Here is a 24674-nt window from a genome sequence, read left to right as displayed (position 1 = left end):
GGTGATAAGTGATAATTACGTAGTTTGGAGACCAGTAAAAAATCTATGTGCTTACATCTTGTATTTAGGATGTGACTAGATTTACTTTTGTGGTCTCGGTTAACTTCCATGTTTGTGAAATGAAGTAACCTAATAAATTCCTGAAGCTGTCATGCTACTTAGGAGAGATGAACCACCTTTGTTTGAATACCTCCTCATGTTAGAAATTCCCTTTTCTTGTGAACAGAAGGCTGCGTATCTCCACTGGCCTCCTTATCTTGAAAGTTCCCAGGTCAAGCTTGATGAAATTTTCCATCTTTGCAGTGGTATTTTTTGACAGAAGAAACAACTTGATTTTAGGAAGTTACTTTTCATAGTACTATTTTAGAGATCCACTTTAGCATCAACGTTAAAATAGATCCTTTGAGATGGACCAAATGTAAAACATTCTGTACAGTCAGAAGTTCAGTCGTGGGGGGTTAATTGTTCTTGAAAGGATGTCTAATCATTGTTCTGTTTGTCTTTGATTTAGCTCCATGATATAGCTAAATTAAAGCCTCTGCAGGATCTGACTTCTCTATTCCTTGTGGATAATCCGGTTGTAAGTCTGCCTCACTACCGCTTGTACACCATATTCCACTTGAGAGCACTGGAAAACTTGGATGGACAGCCAGTGACAAATCATGACAGGCAGGAAGCTCTAGAGAGGTTTAATTTAGGTAATAGCAATGTGTTAGAACGAAAGTGAATGACACAAAATTGAACTTTAGAAGGAAGAGATTTCTTTTATTTGAATTTGTCTATTATTTTGTTTTTCAGAAGAGATAGAAAAACTAGAAAGAGAGTTGGAAAACACCCTGAAGGAAATGGAGAACCTTAAACTTAACCAATCCAAAGTGCTTGAGCAACTTCATCATCAAGATGAGGTCAACAAATCATTAAAAGATAAGACATTACAACAGAAACAAAACTATGAAGACCTACAAAGGGACCTGGACACCAAAAATGAATTGGTAAGATAATCACTTGTCCTGAGTAAATAATTGGAATAATTTTGTTGTCAGTGTGAGAGTTCAAATGGCTGGAGGTACATATTTAAAATACAGACACAAAACTTAGGCACTTGAACTTTAGAGTGATTATTCCTTGACCAGTAGTTCTTCAATATTCTTTCTGTGGAAAAAAGTAAGTATATGGAACCAGCAACCAGTATCACTCTGGAAATTTCTGGTTTATAGTAACTTATTTGTTTGTCTCTAGTAACCTTTTTTGTTTTAAAGTTTTGTCAGTCAATGAAAGGTTCAGTATCCCCTAGCTGCTAAATTGCTGATGTACTGAATCTCCTGTGTTTTCTGGACTTTAAAGTGCTGCTGCAATAAGGGAAAAAATGAAATGCTTTTAGAAACAGTTGTATGTCAGTAATACCCCCATATAATTATCTTGGGTAATATGCCTTAGCTTACTTGTTCTTTATTCACACCATCCTAAAATGCTAATGTTTGCCAAGTATCTGTCATTGGTAGTTATAAATACAAGATATGCACAGATGGAAAAAAATCCTCTTGACTTGAGAATGCTTGTTTGGGAATGACCAGATAGGAACTTAATCTGTGGGGTTTACTTCACTTCTTAGATTTGTCTTCTAAAATGTTATCCTTCAGAATCTCTATGGCTAATATTTCTATAGCTGTTTCCTCTGAACACACCTACTAACCAGCAGCCTATTTCTAAAGTGTAGTTTTCAGTATAGTGAGATTTAGCAGCGTATATTTTGCAACTTTACCCACTCTTGTCCTTTGGATGACAAACTTTGCTTGCTTCTTTCTTCGTTTAGCTGGTGTATTGGTTTGTCACAGTCCCCTTTCCGCAGAGCCTTTATTCCTCACTGAAGGTAGCCCTGCTGTGCTCCTGGGTTGCATGGTTATTTTCATTTCTAGGATTTATTTGCATGTTTCCTAAAGTAGGAAAATTTGTATAAAGTGTTCCAGTGAGACTTCATATTCACTGTGAGTTTTGTATACAATTTTCTTGATTTCTTTTTCCTTTCTCTGAACCACAGTTAATTTTTGCATGACACAGGTTTTAAAAATCTTTCTTTAAGCCTTTATTCCAGTCTGTTCTTTCTTCTCTTCCATTAGTCCTGCTTTCCACTGTCTATCGGAGTTTTGCTGCATGTTCTCCCTCAGGTATTCAGTGTGAAAAGTTGATTTGAAAAGAAATCACATGATGGACTTTTAGTTTAAATAAAAACCAACAAAACCCAACAGACCAACACCAAAACCTGTCTAGCACAAGCTAAAATGAATTGCATGGGCTCTATGCACTTGACAACTGAGATTTTGTTTCTTTTAAAGAACTTTAGTGTTAATAGCTCCACTGCTCATTAGTAGTGGTATTAGTAGCACTTATTTGGTGTAGATTTTGCTAAATTATTTCCTAAATTAATTTTTTTCTGTTAGTAACAGATTTATTTTTTGATGTGTGTAAACTTAAAAGGCCTTTCATGTGATCATTTGTGTATGAATTGTGGGGTTCTTGCCTACTCTTAGGTGTCATGTTGTATTCTGTAATGAAGTTGCACTTTGTGATGTTCTTGATCCAAAATACACCGTCTGAACTTCTTCTGGTGTTAATGTTTTTGCCCTGCTCTCTACTGAATTGAAATGTTTGTAGTAATGATGTAACTTGAATGAATACAGCTGACTTTGTTTACTGGTTTATTAGTTAAAGCAGAAGACAATGGAGCTAACCCGAGCTTGCCAGAAGCAGTATGAATTGGAGCAGGAACTGGCATTTTATAAGATCGATGCAAAATTTGAGCCATTAAATTATTTTCCATCAGAGGTAATAACTTGAAAATAGTGGATCTTTTTGCTGCTGTTTCTCTTGCTTTTCATCTTGGGAAAACAGGAAATTTATTAGTTTGCTATCGTTCTAATAAATACTGCTGTATTAAGAGGTATTAGTTACAAAATTTAAAAAAATCAGGTTTAAACTAAACTGAATCTGGGTGACATTTAACATGTTGAATATTAGTGTACATATATCTATATGCATATGTTTCAGCTAGGTAGAGTCAGTGAACAAACACTTCATTCTTCTTAACCAAACAAATGATAGTTCTTCCTTGGTTCTGGGTTTAATTTTAGAGGCCCTTTTGCTTAGAGAAATTCCATGAGCCAGAATGTTCTCAAGTTAGATAATATTAGAATTTCTGTCCTTTTTCTGCTGTTTTTTTTCCCTGCTAGAGCTAAGCTCTGTCTCAAAAATTGTACAGATGCCTGAATGAAAGGAGTTTGCACAAGAAATGGGAAGATCAGTAATCATTAACTAGAAATTTTTTTTAAGTTATGTTTAAGTTAAACAATAGGCTAAGTATAACCTCTACTACTATTAAGTCTAAAATATTATGGTCATTCCTTCAGTTAAATATCCATTTGCATTCCCAATTTGCAGCAAACTGATTGTATCCCAACTGGGTTGATTTCTTTTAAATTGCATTATGAAAACAAGAATGTTCAAGGCCAAAGAAGTGAAGGGTAGTCTGTTTTCTTCTAATTATTCTAATTTCAAATTGGTTTTCCTTTAAATGCTTGTTAAGAGAGCTAAATGTGTTGGTTTCCACCACGCTTCTGAGTTATAAAGACACACTGCTTCATGCCTTTCAGGACATTGAACTTGATAATGCACCTGGTGAAAGCCCATACATTGGTAAGGCTAGGTATAAAAGAAACATGTTTATAAGAGAAGGCTACATTGCTAACAAGGCTCAGCAGATGGAGGTTGGAAAAATTCAACTAGATGAAGATGACTTCTGTAGGAAACCCCAGCTAAAATCGCAGCTCCAGACTCTAGATGAGCTACTAGAGAGTAAAGAAAAAAAGATTAATTCAGGTAAAAATGGTACTTTGGATTTTATTTGATTATAAAATATGTCTATAAATGTAGTTTTTTTCCCACTGATTTAAATGCTTGACACAAGGATAGCAATACTGTTTCAAAGTAAGTGCTGTAACTTCTAAATATTTACTTGTTGCATCTTGGTCAAAGCTGTTACAATTTCTTTTTGCTATTATTCTAAGATAGCTCAGCTTAAAAGGATCAAATGTTTTCAGAAGAGAATGTTAGGGAGGATTATCACTGCTTTAAGAAAATGCATTCTGATTAACGTGCTAAGAGAAAACATGGGTGTCAGTGTTATACTGAATATTATAATGTGTGTGTGGGGTGTGGGGTGTTTTTAATCTGCAGCACAAAGAAGACTGGAAGAACTGCAGAGTGCAATAGGAAATGCAGAGCAGCAAGTTTTGGAAGTAACAGGGGAACTGCAACAACTGGAGGATGCTCTGGCTCAGAAAAAGGTACGTAAAGAAATTGCTGTGTGACTAGCAAGAGAAGAGTGTTGGGAGCAGTGTGGCTGTAGAAAATATAACTGGTTTTCTCTCCATTCTTTTTTAAAGGGGCTGTTGTACATATGTAAATCAATTTGTCATGCATCAGAAAAAAACTTGCAGGTTGATTTAACTTTTACAGATGTTTTGATTAACTGTGTATTTTTATTTTACCCAATCTCCTAATGATATCTCCAGATATCACAGGCCAACAAGGAAGGTCTTGAACAGCAGCTGAGTGAAAAGATAGGAATCCTGTACCAGCTACACAAGGAATCTCTAGAACTGGAAAAACAATTGGAGAAACAGAGAAAAGAAAGAGAGAAAAATGAGAAGGAGCTTGAAGACTTGCAGAGGTCTCTTGCTTCTGTAAATCCTGAAGATCCAAGACATGTAAGTAAAACTGAACTATTAAATTATGCTCTGCATATATTAATGTACTAAGATACGTAGTTAAGGCTGTTTTAACTCATTACTGTTCAGTTGGGCCGGTTTCACATATTGTATATTCTTTTGATATTTACCAATTTCCTTCACTGTTAGGAATTGTATGTTTATGTTTTTCAAATTCTCACATAAACCCCAAACAAAAACCAGACAAAAAAGCAACTTTAAAGCATTTGTGCAACTAATTTTTAAAGCAATTGTACAACACATTAAGAACGTGATCTCTATGCTTTGCAAAAACATGCTGTGCAGAGCCTTGGTGTACAGGTGTTACAGGTTTGGAGCAAAGCTTGTGGCACCACAGCTCTAGCTGGATAGTCTATTTTTTTATTTTGATCTCCAGAAAAGGAAAAACTTAGATTTCTGAGCTATTGTTCAGGTGTATTATTGTATCTGTATTACTGTTCAGGTACAGCAAACACTTACAGAAATTTTAAATTTAAATGAAATGGAATTACTGTTTTAATAATGTTTTCTGAAAAGCTGATGTCTTCTTAAATGGAAAGGTTTTTGCATACTTAAAAGCATCAAGCTGGCCTGAAAAGTTCTTTTTTAAGTATGCAGAGAAAGAATTCTTACACTTGGCTCAGAGCAGAGGGCTGCAAACACTGTTAAAACAGCATTTATTTCTTTCTTTTACTTGTCTTTTTCCTCCCCCTGAGCTGTTAAGTATAAGAAGGGCCCTGTGCGTTTCGGGCAGGACTCGGAACCAACGGCCGGGCCCCTCGCCCGGCCCTTCCCGCAGGCCGCCCCTCGCTTCAAATCACAACACAGGAAGCGCTGGCCGGGGCCAACCGCTGCCGGGGCTGGGCTGGGGCCGGGCGAGCGCCGCGGAGCTCCGGCCGCTGCCTTCGCCGGGGCTGCGGGGGGGAGCAGGAGCGATCGGTGCAGATGGGAGACTCAGCTTAACTCTTTTCTGCGCTAAAGATACCGGTGCTGTAGTCAAATGAATTCTAGATCAGGGCTGGGGCGTTTTGCAAATGATGTTGAAGGAAGAAAAGACAAAGGCAAAGCTGTAAGTGTTCGGATTCATTTTGTTTTAAATAGCGCTCTTGTGACACCCAGCAGCTGCGACCAAATGACTCAGCAGCGGCGCCTCTGCTTGCCTTATACTTGTTGAAATTTCACTTTCGAGAGGCAAATGGTAGTTTGTCTTTAACAAGGGGACAAGTTGGAATATACTAATGTGAACGTGAAAATTAACTTCTGGCTTAATCCGTTAAAAATCCTTACAGCTACAGTTTAACCTGTTAGTTGTGTTCTAGAAGCAACTTTATGGATGATTTTTCAAAGACCTTGTCTTTAAAACTTCCACTGCTAGCTCCATTTTTTTTTGAGTAGTAAGAAGGTGGCACTGTTTATCATGACAGTATAATTCTGTATTTTTCCAAGTTTCCTACATTTGAGTAATTTGTAAGTAATTTCATACCAGTGAGAAACAGTGCTATATTGTGTTGATAATCAGGATTCTCAGCTGCATACAATCAGCTAAATTCATACTAAGTGCACGAGGTCCTGACAAAAGTCCTTGTGAGCTGCTGGTATTGTGTATTTCCCCAAAATATTGAAAATAAAATGTGTTTTAAGTATGTCTTTGCTATAAGCTTGGCCTGACTTGCTGGTTGTTCAAAGCATTTTCATCTGGGTGGTGACCTGACATGTTCTAAAGCATCATCTGCTGTGAAAGCAGTGCAGGATGACAGGATTAAAAGCTTCTGGAGAAAATCATGTTTGTTCTTGACTGAAAGAGGAAATGGTGTAACAAAAAGTAAAGGTGGGAAGAAAGGTAGTACCCATGAGTAATAACGTTTGAAAGCAGCCTTACTCATCATGCCTGGGCAAAGGGGGGGACTACTAACGATGCTGTTTGTCAGACAGGCACGTAATCTGTGTGGGATTCTTTGTGGGGCAGTAAGGAGGAAAAATATCAACCCTCCCCAAAAGCATCACAACATCACTTGTGGCTTTTACTGGCAGGGAGACTGCAGAACTGAGCTAAAATATTGATTTGACTTTTTAAATCTCTACTGATGTTGTCCCCCTTTACCTTCCCAACTGTTAATTACAGACTCACATGAAAGCTCAAAAAGCAAGTAAAGAACAGCAGTTTGATGTAATGAACAAACATTACAAACAGCTTGAGGGTCGCCTGGATGAGATGCTGACTAGGATTGCTAAGGAAACAGAGGAAATCAAGGACTTAGAGCAACAGCTAACTGATGGTACATGTTTCTTTTTGTCTTAGAGCGTTTCTTGCATCTGGGGTAACATGAGCAGTGACCTGATTCAGTTTTGTTTATCTTTGGACGAACATGGAATGTGTGGAAAAGGTTGAAAACGATGCTTAACTGATCTGAAGGCAGACTTGGTGTACTTGTAAAAAATTTTTGTTGTTGTTGCCCCATTCATATGGGGTTGAGGGAAGGTAGTTCACAGAATTAAGGCTTTTTTTCTTCTTTTTTTTCTTTTTTTCTTAAGGTTGAGGAAGCAAATAGCTGTTTTGACAGTTTTGTTGCTCTGGGGTTTAGGCTCAAAATGGCAAGGCAAGAACGTGCTTAAAGTCTGAGCTCAGTAGTTTGTTCACTACTTAATATAACCTTGTCATCTGCAATTTTGTTGTCCCAGCAGAAAAAAGGATTACTCTGCTTTTAATTATTTGAGCAAAGTATTGATAGTTCAATACCCTAATGGTGCTGGCTTTTCACTTCTGCTTTAGACAATCTAAAATGAAGAGCTGTCATGTAGCTAATGCTTGAGCTGCCTGAGATTCACTCATCTGATTGTAGTCATCTGTAGAAGTTAGAACCACTGAGTTTTGGAAACTGACTTGAAGCCAATGAACTAAACCTAGATATGTTTACTGTATACCTATGTGAAAGTATGTGTCCAAGAAAAGAATATAAATATAAATTTGAAACAAATTATTTAAGTTTAGAAATAATGAATGGCATCGTAGGTGGGGCAGTGGGAATGCTCAAAGAACTGTGTTTTCTCTTTAACTCTGCCAGTGATCAGGTTAACATGGTAATATGGGAACTCTTTAACTGCTAAAATACAGCACAGGCTTTTCTGGTTGTGTTGTAGTTACTTGTTGTTCACCTACTGAAATACTTAGTAACCTCTTGAAGATGATCGAGAGTCAGTTTTGTTTGTCTCAGTCAATAAAGCTAATTTACTTATATCTCAAATTTGTTTTGTATTCCTGCAGGTCAAATTGCAACAAATGAAGCACTGAAAAGGGATTTAGAAAGTATAATCATTGGATTACAGGAATACCTGGCAAGTGTTAAGTGTCAGGCAAAACAGGCCAATGATAAATGTAAAGAGTTGCAGAAGGATAAAGAATCTTTGCTACAAAGATTGGCAGATGTAGAGGATGAAAGAAACAACCTGGAGATAGTTGCCATGGATGCTGAAAATATGAGAAAAGTAAGGCTTAGTACTATGCTTCTTTTCAAGTTCAGATACCAAAGAATAAACTTGAAAAAAGGGGAAACAACCAGATTGGGACTAGCAAAGCATAGTTTCTTAGACAAAATTTTTCTCTTTTAACTTCAATTAGATGTGCCCACTCACATTAAGAACAGAATTTGGCCTTTAAAACCAGTTGCACTTGTGAAAACTGTCTGAACTGTCACTGAAGAAGTGCATGTTACTAGCTTGCATCTGTCAGCCAATTACTTAGAGAGCTGTCTTCCTATCCTGATAAGTTTTAGGTAAGCCTTATTACCAGGGACAAATGTGTGTCCTTTAGTCTACACTTTTCTAACTGAAGTGTAGATTTTTGTAGAGACTGTCACAATAGCAACACTGACCTGACCTTTGTATGTAGTAGTGCCACCTATCTTTAAGTTTTAATGTTTAATGGTTAGGGTTAGTGTGTATCTTTTGATCTATCTGCTGTCCTGAGTAACAGAAAGAGAGGCAAGGTACTGTAGGAAATGCTGGCTGTCCTGTGTATGTGTTTATAAAACTAATGTAAAATCCCAGGAAATTGCAATGCTGGAAGGTGCACTACAAGAGCAGAGAGAAATCAATGAATCACTTAGAGATGCACAAGGCAACATCAGTGCCTATGAGGCTGAACTGGAAGCCCAGCTAAGAGACAGAGACACTGAAGCCAATCGGCAAAAAGAAGAATTGCAAAGACTGAAACAACTTAGCCAGGTAAGAACAGAGTGCTTATACTGCCAGAGGAATGAGCTACCCTGAAATGAGGGACAGCCAAGCTTTTTCCTCCATACCACGTCTCCAGTGTTGACTTACAAATAATTGCTGGTTTAGGTGTGCCCCCAAATGGAAGGTGGTATCAGTTTGCTAAGATTTATAACTCTGCATTGGAGCAAGGTATGGATTGTTTAGGATGTTGTTGAGAATATTCACTGTATTTAAAGGGGAAATAATAAACTGCATCTTTCTGGAGAGAGATAATCATGCACACATCAAAGAAGTGACACTAAAGCAGTCCTGTGAAAAGAGCAGGTGAAAAACAAAGTCTGCCTTTGCTCTTTGTAGTAGAAACTGAGTATGTTCAGCACATCACCCACACGATGATGATGTACAATAGCTACTCTCTTGGCTTAATTTCATTTAATCAGAAATCAATGTGATTTCTGCCTGCAACCTGGAATTACAGAACAGTAAAGTATGGTGTCCTGTCCCTACCCCTCCAAGTGTCTTAATTTTAATGTTTCAGGAAAAACTTGAAAGATCTCTGTAGAACACATCAAATATACATCTGTCAGTTACCTGGTGGTGGGACATGCTCATGCTTGGTCTGAATTAGAGTTTACTATACCAGTGATATTTTAGGAAATACCTGTTGTGTGTGTGTGTGTGTGTGTGTGTGTGTATGATGATGAATTGGTTTGGGATGGCTGGAGCTTTTGTTCAGGTGTTTTTGGAAGATATCATCGTATTAAGAGATACAGCTGTTATGTGTTTGGGTCACAGGTTGGGATTGGGAGTATGGATATTAAACTGAAGGTTTTCTGTGTTTGTAGATGGAACTTTCAGCCCTACAAGCTGAACTTGAAAAAGAAAGGCAAGCATTAGAGAATGCTGTGACCAAAGCACAACTAGCAGAAGAGAAGGAACAACAGAATTATAAGCTCCTTTCTCAGTTCAAACAATTGCAGGTAAAGTATGTTCCTTTAAAAAGCTACCTGATACAGTGTTTTCCCACTCCCTCAGGAGGAAAGTGTAAGGATTTTAAAGCATTCTGTACAAACTTTATTTTGAGGTTCAGTAGTATTTATGACTTTCCCTGGCTTTAATTTTCTTGTCTAGGGACCTTACACTGTAGTCTTGTATCTGTCTATTTTAGGTATTTAGATTGACCTCTGAAATGACTTCAGAGCTGCTCAGTTACATTGTAGAGGGACTGAGAAACTGTTGCATGTATTTTCATTTCCCATAAGCTTCATGCAGTGCATGTCAGTAAGAAAACTATTTGGATGCAAAAGAGAAACCTGATCCAATACCTAGAGCAGAGTTTATTGCCTCTGTTTGAAGCTGTGATCCTGAGGAATCTTGCTTAATTGCCACAAAACAGTAATGACATCCAAGTACCACAGGCTACAGTGCTTGTGATGCTTGGACTCACAGGAATTTAATGAACTGTCTAGGTGTACAGAAACACCTCAGATTGGGGCCTCGACTCACATTAGAAACTGAGTGTTCCTCTTCCTAAAGCTGCTGAAAGGCTCACTCAAGAGGATTTCTCTAGACAGAAATAACATACTATGTTCAAGATTTTAAAAAAATGTCTGGCAAGGAAGCAAAAAAAAAAGGGAGGGTTGAAGTGCTGCTGGACTTAAAGCAGTTTCCCTTGTGGGATTGCTGCATTCAGTCCCTCTCTGTATCTAGATCTCTTTTTCCTATCCCACATGCACCTCAGGGTACAATGACCACTGGAATAGAAGAGTTCATTTGGAAGGGATCTGCAGTGACTCTCTAGTCCAACTGTTGGAAGAGCTTGTAAAGGATCCTTACCAGACATTAGCACTATCTGTTTTGCTGAAGCTTGTCAAGAACTCCAGACCAGTGGGGTCGGGACAACTGGGCTTTGCTTACCTACATACAGTACTTCCTCTGTCTAAAGAAAGGAGAAAAGCATTTTTGAACTGGTACTTAACTACTTTTCAACACAAAGTAAACTGAAAGACAAAGATTTTCTGTAGTGTTCTTGACTGTCCTTTTTTCTTTTTTTAGGGAGACAATAATCTCCTGAAACAACAGCTTAAAGATGTTCAGAATCAGCTAAACCATGCTGTTGGGAACCTTATTCACCCTGAAGAAGTCTTAGCTCGTGTTAATGAACTCAAGCAAAAGCTTCAGACAGGAGCTGGAGAGATTAAGTGAGTAAAATGAATGTACAAACAGCGTTAGATTTGTCATTGGGGAATTGATAAGTACAGGACTTGTGCTGCATCCTAGTGAGTGTAACTTGGGGTGTTTCAAACATGAACTCCAGCACATCCAGAACATCACCTGAGCTCAGTACTTCCATTGCTGAGGGAAATATGCCATCCTCTTGGGTTTTGCTGCAAGGGAGAGGGGGAATTCTTCCCCACCCCCCTCCTTTGTCCCCAGCAGCAAAGAATGGTATAAATAGAGCCAGGGTGTAAGTCGGTCTGTGGAGTGTAATGTGTTCAGTGCTGCACCTGAATTCACTTACACTGGATGTCTTAAAGCCCATTACAATAGTGCAAGCTTGTTATTTCAGTATCTGGTATAGCAACTTATAATCACTGTTTTTCTGGATCTCTTTCTTTCAGATGTCAGAATCCAGATGATGTTTTAGGAAAAAGCCTTGCAAATCTGCAGAAAGAATTTAATGACATCCTTGCTGGTGCTCAGAGAGAAAAAGAGAAAGCTTGGGCTAGACAGAGACAATTGCAGAAAGAAATGGCATCCCAGCAGGAAAAACTGGAAGAAGTACAGGAGAAATATAGACAGGCATGTATCAAAACAACAGAAGAGTAAAATAACTTCAGTTTAGTTAAAAAAATGTAACTTTCAGGTGAAGGTTCAAGTTTCAGTACAGATACAGCTTTGCTCCATCTTTCAGGAGAGTATGATTTAACTGATGGTAGACAAATTGAATGCATTTGCTTGTCAGAAACAGATCTGACAACTCACATCAGAGCAGGATGCTCTTACTTGTGATGAGGAATACTAACCATCATTAGACTTTTTGCTTTCCTGTTGTGCATAAATGTACCTCATGTAGTAATTTTCATTGCAAAGAAGCCACAAAAGCAGATAAAAGCATCCAAAGAGGGAAAAGTAACTTGTTGATCACTTCCATGCTGTGTATACTGTGAAATTCTGGTTAAAGAAGTAAAATTAATCAGCCATTCATGCTTTCTTTTGGTAAGTGTTAAATTGGATGCCTGACAGGACACTTTTTTTGACCTTTTGTTGGTTTTTATTACATGAAGCTTGCAAAAATGTTGCTTGGAAGAGAAGGGTTTAATGTGTATTAAAGCTTTCACAAGCAACTCTTAATTTTAGCTGTGTGATAACAAGGAGAAATCCACTTTTGAGTGTTCATGTAACAGTGGAGTCTGAAAATGCATGTATATAACTTTTTTAACATTAGTAGTCCTATTCTTTGCCTGATTATTTGGTGATTTAGAATTTAGACTCAATGATATGTCTCAGAGGGATCAAAGAGTTTAATTATAGGTAGCAAAATGTAGTCAGTAACCTCCTCAGAAAATCAGTATACATATTGCTACCAAAATAACTTAGGCACTTTTAAAGTGTAATAGCTAGAGTGGCAAAGCAGTTCTTTCTCTTTTCTCTTCTGGTATAAAGTATGCTGGTAAGGGCACTTCCCTGAAAGTTGTTCCCTTAATTCATTAAAATAGGGTGGCTTTTGGTTGGGTGGAAAAACAAAAATCTCTGCCTACTTATTCTGACTTGATTTACTTACAGGTTAAAGCTGAAAACAGGCAAAATAAGAACAAGGTCCATCAGTTACAGAATGAAATTCAGCGTTTACATGAAAAAATCAAAAGCATGGAAGATATTCAGGGCCTTGCTGATCAACAGCTGCAAGAGGCAGATGAAGAGAAAGAGACTATTCTTGCTCAACTGGAAGATCTAGAGAAAAGGGTAGGAATGAATAAGGACAAGTCAGTGTGCTGTGTTTGCTCTCAAAAAGAAGATTCAGAAACTTCTGAATCATTTTCCTTGCTAAGATAGATCAAATACAGGAATGAACACAGAGATTTAGTAGATATAACATGTTTCTTTTCCTTAAATTTTATTAGTTGCCCTTGCTTTAGTGTTTGTGGGTTTTGGGGTAAGTTTTTTGTTACTTCTATTTGTACAATTCAAAATGGGATATACGTGGGGGGGGAGAAGAAGTCTGGCCAACAGAAAGATTTCTTCCATGCTGCTTTTAACCTAAAACTTATCAAACATATTGTTTTCCTGTTTCAGAAAAAAATAGAAGATGCCAGGGCAGAAAGGCAATTTGTGAGTCTAGATAAAGAACTGAAGGAATTAAAGAGAGCAATCATTGCCTCAGATAAGCTGGCAGCCACAGAACTCTCCATTGCTAAGAATCAGCTCCAGGCTCTTCATGGGACTGTTCTCAGGATTAATCAGGAGCGAGCTGAGGTAAATAAACACTGGTAACTAATTGTTTGTATATAAACAGTGCTTTCTAATGGGAGCAGTCCTGGTGGTGTCTTAAATTCAGTTCAAAGACTTGTTCTGAATCGTCCTGCTGCACAGGAGCTCTTGCTTCAGACAGTCTCGTCTTGAAACACAGCAGATGAATGCCTGAGTAAATTTGGGTACAAACAGGTGTCTTTCTGTGTGTTAGAAGGTGAGGGTGAGGCAAGTTTAATCTCTTGTTAACTGGAAGTCAGGCAATAGAGAACACTTGTTACACAAAATAAAAAAGCAAAAGAAGTTTGTTTGCATGCTTCAAGTTTTACAACCTGGGACCATTTTTGGCTACATAGTAGCATCTCCTCTCTAGAAATGCTGTCAAGTTAAAGGAAAAACATTATTTTACACAAACTGCCAGTTTCTGGGATTTCCAGAACAGACAAGTACTGATGCTGCTCACTAGTCAGCTGTTCACGGAGCTGTGTGAGATGTCTGCAAGCTTGGGAAGTATCCCTGCAAACTAAAGCTCAGACTAACATTTTGATTTTAGGAGATTGAAGAAGCTGAAGAGTTCTGTGCCAAGGCAACTCGTGCAGCTCAGGATCTTGCCAGAGCAGAGGCAGAAATAGAATTGTTACAACTCCTCCTCAAAGAGAAGGAAGAACAAGTAGGTGGTGGTGATGTTTGCTCTATGTTATATGAGGAATGAATGTAAAATATTTAGATACATTAGTTCAGTGAGTTTCTGAAAATACCATATTTAGAGGTGTCTGCCCTTTTCCTCAAGTTTTCCCAAGGCACAATGTTCTTCCCTCCCCTGACATCTGCTACAGACCAAAATTAACACTTCCCTGACTAGAGTAGCAGACTCTTAAGGAAAACTATCACCTGTTCACGTCAGGCTGTGTCTGTCAGCCTCAGCCACACGAGGGGATGGGAAGAACAATTTTGTTGCATCAGTGGTATGTACATTTTGCTGACTGAGTGTTATTGTAGGGACAGATGGGCATGTTTGAAAAAGTTTTAATACAGTCTAATTTAAGATGAAATTATTTGCTTTGATTTAAACTTAAATTTTAAATAGTTTCAGCATGAGATGGAGAAAGCTGGTGAGAAGGCTGCTGCATCAAGCTCTCAGAAGTTTGAAATTGATAAACTAAATGAAGCTATGGAACAACAAAATGCAGAAATTGACCGTCTGAGGTGGCTGTTGGATAACATTGGGACAGGTAATCTCTCTTCTTCTGTCCAATTCTTGCAAATAAGCTTAGATGCAGAAGACATCACTTTCTTGTCAATATTTGTCATGGATCTGGGATGCTGTTCAGAGCTCTGGAAGTTTATTCTAGAAGAATATGCTGTTGAGAATACCTTCCTTTAGAGTTCCTATGTGGGATACATTCAGTCACTGTGCTTCAGTGGATTCTCTATATCTATGTATGAAGCAAAGGAAGCCAAAGTGTATGGGTCATGGCTTCTTCAGATCTGAAGAATGGAGGAAGCGGATGGTTAAGGACCAGCAGTGGCATTGGCACTTGTGTCTTTCCAGCTTTGCCAGTTGATGTTCCACATGCCCTTTGGAAATATTCCAGAAAGCTGGAGAGGGACTCGTGACAAGGGCAGGGAGGGACAGGACAAAGGGGAAGGGCCTTCAGATGAAGGCAGGGAGATTGAAATTAGGTATTAGGAAGAAATTCTTCCAGGGGGTGTGGGGAGACCCTGTCACAGGGCGTTCAGAGGTGCTGGGGATGCCCCTGGATCCTTGGCAGGGTTCAAGGCCAGGTTGGATGGGGCTTGGGGCACCCTGGGCTGGTGAGGGGATGTCCCTGCCCACGGCAGGGAGGTGGGATTGGGTGGGCTGTGAGGACCCTTCCCACCCAAACCTTTCTAGGACTCTATAAAATCTAGTTAAGGTTTGCCTTGGTTTGAAAATCAGACTGACAGTGTGTTAGTTTTCATTAGTTTGTATCAACAATGCTTTTTACAGCTATTTAGAAAAGACTGTGCTATGCATTCAGTTTATAGTGCTCTAAAACACTGTCAGAGATCTATATAAAAGTCAAAATGGGCCTCAGTTACCTGTATATGAACTTGTGTTTCTAATATCTTCAGATGACAATCTTTCAAGGGCCAGGGTGTATCTCTATCTACATCACTATATAATAGCTTGTTTCCCCTGGCAATACGTTTTTTCCTCATATTGTTTCAGATTAACAAGATAATACTGAGGGAAAAGCTTTAAGCTGCTAACTTTAATTAAAACTGAATGCAGTATTTATCACTTAATTATTTGCCTTATGTCTGTAAAACTGTGATTAATTCCAGGTAACAAAGATGAAATCGATAACTTACAAGATGAAATTGCAGCACTCAAAAATGTGCTTTCATCCCAGAATGATTACATCACCAGTATAGGGGACCCACTGAGGAGAAGGGGATACTGGTATTACATGCCATCATCACAGGTCAGAAATAAAAATACTATTATGTGGAAAGTCATTTGATCCAGGAAAGTCCATTATAAACTTGCTCAGCATAGGAGGGACTTAAAAAACCTACTGGCTGGCCTATAATAGAAATGCTGAAGCAACTCAAGCACAAATGTTCCCTAATAACACTGATTACTGCATAGTCATAAGAATTTAGAGACAACTATTCCAAATGCATTTCTGTAAATTCACTTAGGTGGATGTTTAAAAGGGGACATTACAGGCAAACATTTCTTGTAAAACAGTGCTTGAATTTAAGAGAAATATTGAGAAAGTATATATAGTGCTCTCTTTCAGTCAATATGTTGCTTGGAAGTGAGAGAAAGCAGACTGTGTGTAGCCTGATCTTGAAAAATCAGTGCTTTAGAATGTTTGCAACAAATAACTTGGGGTACGTGATTTGCTGCTTATAGATTAACACGTGTTCTCTCTTTCTTCAGGCTTCAACCCCTGCTTCCCACAGCACAAAAGATTCTGGAGTTTGTTTACTGTGTTCTGGCACATCCCCACCCAGGCAGGGGTGTGGTGAGGACAGGCAGTGTGGGAAGGAAGACCTGCCCAGTCGAGGAGGATGTTGGGTTTATTCACCAGTCAGAAACAGGTTGTACAAATCCAATTCTGGTAAAGGTGAGTGAGTCTCACGGCCTGGGGGTGATTCAGAGCACACTAAGATGGACTTGCTTAGAGTTCATAGCGAATTTTTTGATGTGCATGAGCAAAATGTTAGTGTTTATTACTGTTGAACTCAATTTTTCAGTTGAAGCAGAGTTTATTACACTCCTGTGCAGTACAGGGAAGGTGTGTGATTTTAAACACTGCATTTGAAGAATAAACCTTACAGAAAAAGTCATTTGAAAGTAACTTTTTTCTTTCTTTTGGTAAAGAGAGAAGAGTGAAAGAAGAGAATGAAGGAAATGAAGAAACTCCTGTTCCTAAAGACCGTCCCTTTGTACCACCACCTGGCACAGTGATTTACACAGTCCTTCCCGATGGTGCCCCAGTGCCTCAGGGAACTGTGGTGTACGGCCCTCCTCCCGCAGCAGCACACGGAGGGTCGGTTGCTCCTGGGTCTGTCATCTATGGCCCACCTCCTGTGGGAGCCCACCTTGTTTATGGCCCTCTTCCTCCAACCTTCACTGTCCCGCTCATTCCTGTTGGAGTCCTTCACTGCAACGTGCCTGAACACCACAATTTGGTAAGATCCAGAGCTATAAGCTGCAGGTTGAACCATAGGTGACTGACTTAACGAATTAATTAGGCTCATCTCTCTGCTAGGAAGGCTCTGGTATCTCAGAGCTTGCTGATAAGAATGCTCTATCTTCAGTGCTAATAGTCCAGTCTTTGTTATCTGTAGCTCCTCCTGTGTCTCAGGAAAACTGAAATAGAAAACAGGTCTTAATTTTGTTGTTCTGCTTCCTGTATGTAGGAGAGTGAAGTGTCAAGGCTGGAAGACACTGTGTATTATTTAAAGTCTCGGAAATACAAAGATAAATGGTCAGAGGCAGCTGAGCATAAATGCAAAAGAGAGGTGGAAAAACTGCACCAAAACATTGAAGAACTTCTGCATGAAAAAGGAGAGTTGGAGTGTGAAGTGTCAGAGTTACGAAGAGCAGCTCAAAAACATAACACACACAAGTAAGGAGACTGCACTAGAGTGTATTTAAAGGAAGCATCCCTAAGCATGGAAATATCTACACTTCTTTCCCCAACTAAAGAAAATTTTAACTTGTTTTCAATGGGTGCAAATGGACTAGAACTTCAAGGGGCTCCAGGCCTCTGGCATTTCCCATTTTAATTCCATGCCTTTCTTCCTGACCTTGTAGGGACTTTATCGAAGGGTATACTGACAACATTATTGCAGAATTACAGTTGGAAAAGTCTCTTAAGCATCATGAAGATATTGCAGATGAAATTGGATGCTTAGAGAAGACTCTTCTGAAGCGGCGAGCCGAGCTGAGAGAAGCAGATCGGCTTCTTGCAGAAGCTGAGGTGGAGCTTGAGAGCACACGGAGGAAGGTAAGTAAAGCCCTACGTCTAAGTGCTGAAGAACTTGTGTTGCATTGTTTTAAGCAGAGGATTTTTGTTTGTCTGAGCAGTTTATTTTCACTTGGATAACCTGAAGCTTCCTAAAAACGCTTCTCTTTAAAAATAAGTTGGGGGATGGCCTGTGCTAAAACAAAATGTTTCCTTGCTGAAGAGGAGGAAGCTTCTATGGTCTGCCCAAGAGAGAAGACAAGGTTCTACTTCATGATATGCAAAAGGAGAAAGCATAAGTGGAGTAAAAGCCAGTAGTAGGACATCTTTAGAAGGCTAACATGCAGGTTACAGATGTGGAAAGCCTGAGATTGGAATATACTGTCTCAATAACCTTCAATTTTTGCTCTAGACTAAAGACACTATTCAAAAGCACAATCATGCCAAAGAGCACTTGTCCCATACTGAAACTGAGGCGAAGGAACTGGAGAGGAGGGCGCAGCAAACGGCTGTTAAACTCGTTAAAGCAGATCAGCAATTAAGGTACCTGTTCTTGTGAGTTTGTGTCCAGTGGGGATGAGGAGAACAAGGTTCTTTCAAATATTGAGGTAGTGTTTTTGGAGAGGGAGTGCTGTTAAGATGTTAATACTAAAAGGCGTAAATGCTTCTTTAGGTTATTACAGGCAGACACGAGGGATTTAGAGCAGCGTAAGAGGGAACAAGAAGGAGTTTTGAAGGAAATCAACAAAATGGTGGCTGCAAGAGACTCTGAGTTCCAGTCGCTGAACCAGAAGATAGAAATGCTAACTGAAAGGTAAGTATTTTTAATTTACTCTAGGTTATGTTAGATAAAATAAAGATCCCCATTTCCAAGAAGTTACAGCCTTGAGTATTGTTTCTTGAGTCATGTTTATATCCTCACTGTCAGTCTTCAGAAGCTTCAAGGAGATATTCAAGTTGCAGAAGGTAATGAAGAACATCACCTCCAAATCCTTAGAGAAGCAGAAAACCTTCTTCAAGGCAAGAAAATTGAATTGGAAAGATTGAAAGATCAGGTAAGGCTTTCCTGATTTAACTCTGGACTATCAGTTTTGTTTACTATTACTTCTGATTTATCTGAAAGCTGAGAGGAATCTTAAATTCTGAACCACCTTATTTGAAGAATTCAGTTCTTCAGCTTAGTTTGACATTGGAGATTTGAATTCTTCTTGGTTTGTTTTATAACAAGTATGACCCCAATCTCTGGCATTTCAGCATGATCAATGTTACTGAGGACTTCCCTGTGGCAATTCTTACTGCACTTCAGAGTAAGGAACTTACCTCTGAGGTACAGGACTGTGCTGTGCAGATCAGACCTTACTCTTTAGCACCAGCTGTGTTAGGTTTAGCAAATGAAGCTCGTTGCTCTGATGGGGTCCTTACATGTCACACAATTCAAATAAATCTCTGGCAGGGACCAGCCAACTGCCCTTGTTCTTGTGTGTGGTACATAAATAAAAGCCTTCAAGTGTTTCTTCTCAAACTTCTGCATTTTAGATTACTGCTCAGCAGCAAGAGCTCTTGTTTCTGGAGCAACAGATAAACCAAAGAAAAGAGGAGCTCCATGCCCTTCAAGACTGTATTTCCCAAAAGAAAGGGGACCTCAAAGAAGCTCTTCGAGATGGAGAGAATGAAGCAAATGAAAAGCTACGCCAAATAAGAGTAACTATCCCAAATGAGTGTTCAATTCATTATATCTCTGAAGAGCAGCAAAAGAACAGACGTGTCAAAAACATCCCATAAAGTTTCCACAAAATCAGTTTTGCTTTCTAGGACCTCCCAAAACCCCGTGAAAAATAGAACAACCAAGCTTCTGGTTTTGTGTGATGAAGACTTGGCTGAGATGCACAAACGAGTAGAACTTCCTCGTTCCAGCAACACTTACCAAACTGGTCCCCTGAGAGCTAAATTCTGTCAAATAGAAATCTCTCTGAATCACTTGCTGTTCCTGAGACAAGCACTTTCTAGAGCAAATTAGTCTGACCAGCGTGTGTAAAACACAGCAAAGCTGCTGTAGGTCAGCTCTGTCTCCAGGCACATTTACTTGGAGAGGATTCTGTACTTCCTTCCTTTCTGAAATAAAAACAAACTATCAACAAGGTTAATTATATTTGGGGGGGCATGTTTTGTCTGACTTCCTGTTTCAAGGCCTGTTTGTTGTTTACTTGCTGGTTAGACTTGCAGATTAAGATCTTTGCAACTTTATTATAAACTCTAAACAAGCAGGACTTTAAACAAAACCCCCTTAACATATAGGTTGTTTTACACCATTAACTGTAACTATAAACTCTGAAATTAAATTGACCAGAATATTGGTGACAGATCTTAAATTTAATAAATATTTAGAACTTCTATTCAAAGGAAAAAAATATTTACAGTGGTAAATAATGGCATTCTTTGTAACACTGATATATCTCCACAGGAAATAAAACTACTTCTAGAAGAGCTTAATGCTGAGAGGAAAGAACTGGATGTCCAGATTAATGAGAAAAGAGCACAGCTTTCCTTCATAAAGAAAGATATTGGAAAAGAGGAAGAAAATCTTCAAGGAATACTTGGACAAATTACCAGGCATAAGATAGGTGTGTTCCTGGGTTATGATAGAGTATTTTGTGCAGGTCAAAGCAGTGCACTTGGAGCTCTTAATTGTACATCCCTGCAGTCTTCTGTTCCTCACACCTTTTGAAATACTGTGAAGGACCATGCAGAAAGTGTTCCCTGTAATTCTTGTCGTTCATAGGGAGCTGACAGATTCCTCTTGCTCAAGTTGAGGCAGTGCTTCCTGGTGTTCTGTATCTGGGATGGGATTTTTTCATGCCAGAGAGAAACAAAAACAAACTGTGGCCAGGGCTCCTCAGTGAAGTTCACACTGTAACTCCAGCTGTGGTTAGGAGATGTTAGCTAATTGTGCCCCATTCACAGAAGGGCATTTGATATAGTTGTAACAACCTTTGATTTCTCTTATCTTACTAGAACTGAAACATCTTCTGGAAATGCTAGAGCTTGAAAATAAAGAACTTGAAGGTGTGAAGCTACAACATGACCAAAAGGTCAATGAGCTAGAAAAGACTCAGGTAGCGATTCTAGAGGTAAGTGTTTCTTCTCTGGCTGATACAGTAACTGGAGGGAGAGATCTGGGTGTTCTGTAGTTCTGTGAAGATGCAGGTAACAGAGTCCATCTGACACCCTTGCTAAGGGAGCATTTCTAAACATCTAAGTAGATATTACATGCTGCTCGCTTTTCAACAACTTTCCCTTTTTTCTCTTTCTTGTTCTTGAAGGTCAGGGAAAAGAGGGGACTGGGTTATACACTTGGTACCTTTTTATTACTGCACTTAAAGCTGTCACTTCATTACCTGAGCATCTTGCAGTTGTTAAGGTGATCATTCACTCAAAATCCCAGTGGTGCAGGGATCTCTTAATCTTATGGATGGGGGGGAAAGGTGGTTCAACCAGTCCTTGTGCTCATATTACGGTGAAAGTTATGATGAAATACTCTCTAATCTGGCACTTTATCTGTTATCCTGTTTGTAAGTCAATAGTACTTGGAGGCACTCTAGCCTGTGTGTGATCTCTGTGAATAAAAGGGTTTTAAATGGTTGCAACTAAAGATGTTAATAACTCATACTACTTCCTGAGTGTACAAATGGGGTGTTCACAGTGCTGCCTTTTGTAGGAGAAGTTAAAATTGGAGAAGATTGAGCGATTATTCCAGTGTCGGCAAGGGGAAGTAGACTGGCAGGAACAACTGCTTGAGAGAGACCGTCAGGAAAACCAACATCTGGCCGCTCAAATGCGGGCTCTGCAGAAGAGTGTTGAGTCTCTGAATAAAGAAAAGGAAAAGCTTGAAGAAGAGTGTCAGAGCCTGGAAAAGAAGTTGTCACAAACCAGGAGGTGAGGGGGGCAGGGATCAGAAGTGATGGGATGTTTGTTTATCACAATTAAAAATAACTTTGAGGTGCCCAGTTACGCAGAATATGCTGTTTCCTGTATCCTGTGAGGGTTTTATTTTAAGCATGTCCAGAGCAGACTTAGAGAAAACACTCAGCAATGAAGCTGATGAACACAACAGCACGTGTTATGTTGTGATGCTGCAGTGAGAAGTGTTATGAAAAGTGAAACGCTGAGTCTTGGAGCAGGACAGCTCTTAGGTAGCATCCCCTTGAGCTGAGAAGACTCTTCCTGAAGCACAGCTGGTTTCACAGCCCTCACCAATACTTCCACAAACAGAAAATTTACATTCATGTGTTACAGAGACTTCACTGCTGCTGAAGACAGCAGTAGAACTGTGCTGGCCAATGCAGAGAAAATGGAATTGGATGTTAAAAACCTGCAGCAGGAGGTGGAGCTACTGAACAAACAAAAACAGTCCCTGAACGGAGACATTATTATTGTACAGAGAGATCTTCAAGGTAAAGATGACTTTTTGGTTTTAAGCTGCAATGTTTTAAGAGAAAGTGTGTTCAAAACATACACTGTAACTGTCCTGTATGATATTAAACACCCACCGTGTTCAGGTATCTACAGGCAGAGAGTATTTACCATGTCAAAAAAGATGGAAATGTTAGAAACTGTTGTTTCTGTTCATTCTACATTTGTGGAAAGAGATTACTTATTTGTATAGGTGTTTCAAACTGCTGATTGAAAATATCTGTTGCCAAATATTTTTCTAGCAAAAAAGGAAGAACTAGAAACACTGAAGGGAGAATTAAGTGACTCCAGACAACAGCTTCAACTGGTAGAACAGGTTAGTTTGGGTGAAATACATGTGTATTTTCAGGATTATAGAAGGATGTTGTTTATCATAATAGTTGATGATCCATCACTCATTTTTCATGTAGGCTCCTTAACCCCAAATCGGACACTTGCAGCACCAGTAAACAATGGCTGGTTTATTCCCTTGTTTGGAGTGTAGGTACCTCAGCAGGTGATACTCCCTGGTTTGGGTTTTCTGTGCCAACTGTGGGACTTCTAGCTGTGTTGTTACCTCCAAGGTGGAATGCATGGCACTCTGGTTTTAGTTTGGGGCTGTGTGGGGATTCTATTTTTGGGTTTGGTGGATTTGTTTGGGTTTGAATCTATACTATTTCTAGAAAACACTCCAGGCATTGGTATGATTTTTAGGAAGAAGTTTGGTTTGTTGGGGTTTTTTTTAAAAAATAAAGCAGCATCTCAGTTTTTTATCTGGTAGTTCCTATTGGGTCACTTCACTCAGTGGCTGGGTTAAATGGAAGGTGATCTTCAGTGTGACTAGAGGTGACCAGCTTTGCTCTTCCCAACACAAGCCTCTTAGTTGGGGAGCTGTTCCTCTCCCCAGCAAGTTTTGTCCCTTGATGTTTGTTTTACATTACAGGATTTGAAAAATAATGCAAGGCATCAGGATGAGCTGCTTAGAGAGCAGGCAACCCTGAAAGAAGATATCCTGGAGTATTTAAGGAAACACAAGGATTGCCAAGACAGACAGAAAAAGAAGGAGAACCAATTGCAGCAGCTCCAGAAGGAGATTGAAGAGAAAGAAACAGAACAAACCAAGCAAGAAGCGGTAATGAGCCTGCCAACCTGCCTCACTTTCTCCTGACCTCTACAAATAACTCCTGAAGTTTCCTTCTGAGCTCCCAGTAGGGATTCACTTGTTCTTCTCTTCTGCAGTATTTCTGTGTGAAGCCCATCAGCTGCTCATGAAAGCTAGGACTTAGTTTTGCTATAAGCATGTAAGATTAACTTACAACAAAGTGTAAACCGACAGAAAAACTGAGGGAATGGGACTGAAAATGAGAGGCAAGAAGCACTGATAAACCTTTTTTTGTCAGCAGAGGGTATTACTAGACTCCAGTTCTTTCCAATTTATGCTGCTTTAACTTCTCTGATGCTTTGTGGTGATGAGAGTTGGTGCTAGTTATAACTTGGTGATTTCTTCGCAGATTCTTCAACACCTTAAGCAAAATTCAGAGCATGAAGGGAAAAAACTGGAAGAATGTATTGCTAAAGTGAAAGATCAGAAAAGGCTACTGGAAAAGGAGCTAAAAGATCAACAAAAGCAACTGGAACAGGCAGTAATAAAAGTAAGGCTGGCAGAAGAAAACATCAGGAAGCTGGAAAAGGAGGAGTCCCGATACACAGCACTTGAAGAAACTGTCATACAAAGCAGTAAGACTCACTTAAGGGTTCTCAGTCTAATGAACCCAACAAATATTTCTGTTAATCTCATTTGGTTTCTAATGCAGCCCCTGGATTGATCCTTAATTTGACTTGTCCAAAGAACTGAGGTTCCCCTCTCACTTGGTGTCACAAACCCTCGCTCAGCACATTAACATGCTTGAAAAATTCTAATGTGTATGTGATCTGCCAGGAGATGCTTCTGCTAATCAGGATTGTTTTTTAAAAATGTTAATTACAGAACATCAGCTCTCAGAAAAAGAATTACAATTACAAGAAAAAAATAGAGAAATACAGTCTCTCCAAAAAGAACTGGAAGTCTCCAAGTCAGAGCTAAACCATCTCCAGCATCAGGTAGCATCAGAGAGGAAAAAAGCAGAAAACCAGATCCTGAGTCTAAAAGAAGCAATGAAAGTGCAAAGGATGCAGCTAGAAAGAAAACTGCATGTAAGTCCTGGCTAAGGGGAGGAATTTGGGGGATTTGAGTTATTTTTAAAGAGTGAGAAGATAGAAAACCTGTTTTTATCCTAGGAGGAGCAAAGTAATGCATTAACATCGTGACTAGACA

The 24674-nt window shown here is 39.2% G+C and overlaps 1 protein-coding gene across 1 annotated transcript in view; it reads left to right on the top strand.

The window, feature by feature from the left end:
• The window catches only part of CNTRL (centriolin), a gene marked incomplete at its 5' end in the record, with an annotated part of 31123 nt that overhangs the window by 2715 nt on the left and 3734 nt on the right, over nucleotides 1–24674 (top strand). Inside the window, 33 exons of the mRNA XM_084272348.1 lie at nucleotides 512–698; nucleotides 799–992; nucleotides 2704–2823; nucleotides 3648–3873; nucleotides 4231–4340; nucleotides 4569–4763; nucleotides 6886–7039; nucleotides 8026–8246; nucleotides 8808–8984; nucleotides 9821–9955; nucleotides 11031–11176; nucleotides 11597–11777; nucleotides 12762–12941; nucleotides 13272–13451; nucleotides 13999–14115; nucleotides 14533–14677; nucleotides 15774–15913; nucleotides 16378–16568; nucleotides 16826–17132; nucleotides 17364–17572; nucleotides 17761–17953; nucleotides 18324–18454; nucleotides 18585–18725; nucleotides 18840–18966; nucleotides 19448–19612; nucleotides 20373–20532; nucleotides 20924–21039; nucleotides 21627–21844; nucleotides 22205–22362; nucleotides 22624–22697; nucleotides 23304–23492; nucleotides 23872–24097; nucleotides 24348–24553. Of these exons, the coding sequence (XP_084128474.1) occupies nucleotides 512–698; nucleotides 799–992; nucleotides 2704–2823; nucleotides 3648–3873; nucleotides 4231–4340; nucleotides 4569–4763; nucleotides 6886–7039; nucleotides 8026–8246; nucleotides 8808–8984; nucleotides 9821–9955; nucleotides 11031–11176; nucleotides 11597–11777; nucleotides 12762–12941; nucleotides 13272–13451; nucleotides 13999–14115; nucleotides 14533–14677; nucleotides 15774–15913; nucleotides 16378–16568; nucleotides 16826–17132; nucleotides 17364–17572; nucleotides 17761–17953; nucleotides 18324–18454; nucleotides 18585–18725; nucleotides 18840–18966; nucleotides 19448–19612; nucleotides 20373–20532; nucleotides 20924–21039; nucleotides 21627–21844; nucleotides 22205–22362; nucleotides 22624–22697; nucleotides 23304–23492; nucleotides 23872–24097; nucleotides 24348–24553 (5619 nt within the window). The remainder of the gene's footprint in view (nucleotides 1–511; nucleotides 699–798; nucleotides 993–2703; nucleotides 2824–3647; nucleotides 3874–4230; nucleotides 4341–4568; nucleotides 4764–6885; nucleotides 7040–8025; nucleotides 8247–8807; nucleotides 8985–9820; nucleotides 9956–11030; nucleotides 11177–11596; nucleotides 11778–12761; nucleotides 12942–13271; nucleotides 13452–13998; nucleotides 14116–14532; nucleotides 14678–15773; nucleotides 15914–16377; nucleotides 16569–16825; nucleotides 17133–17363; nucleotides 17573–17760; nucleotides 17954–18323; nucleotides 18455–18584; nucleotides 18726–18839; nucleotides 18967–19447; nucleotides 19613–20372; nucleotides 20533–20923; nucleotides 21040–21626; nucleotides 21845–22204; nucleotides 22363–22623; nucleotides 22698–23303; nucleotides 23493–23871; nucleotides 24098–24347; nucleotides 24554–24674) is intronic.

Source organism: Gallinula chloropus (genome assembly GCF_964237585.1).
Source record: "Gallinula chloropus genome assembly, chromosome: 18".
NCBI classification, from domain to species: Eukaryota; Metazoa; Chordata; class Aves; order Gruiformes; family Rallidae; genus Gallinula; species Gallinula chloropus.
Note: the sequence above shows the minus strand (reverse complement) of the source record. Positions and strands in the feature narration are given on the sequence as shown.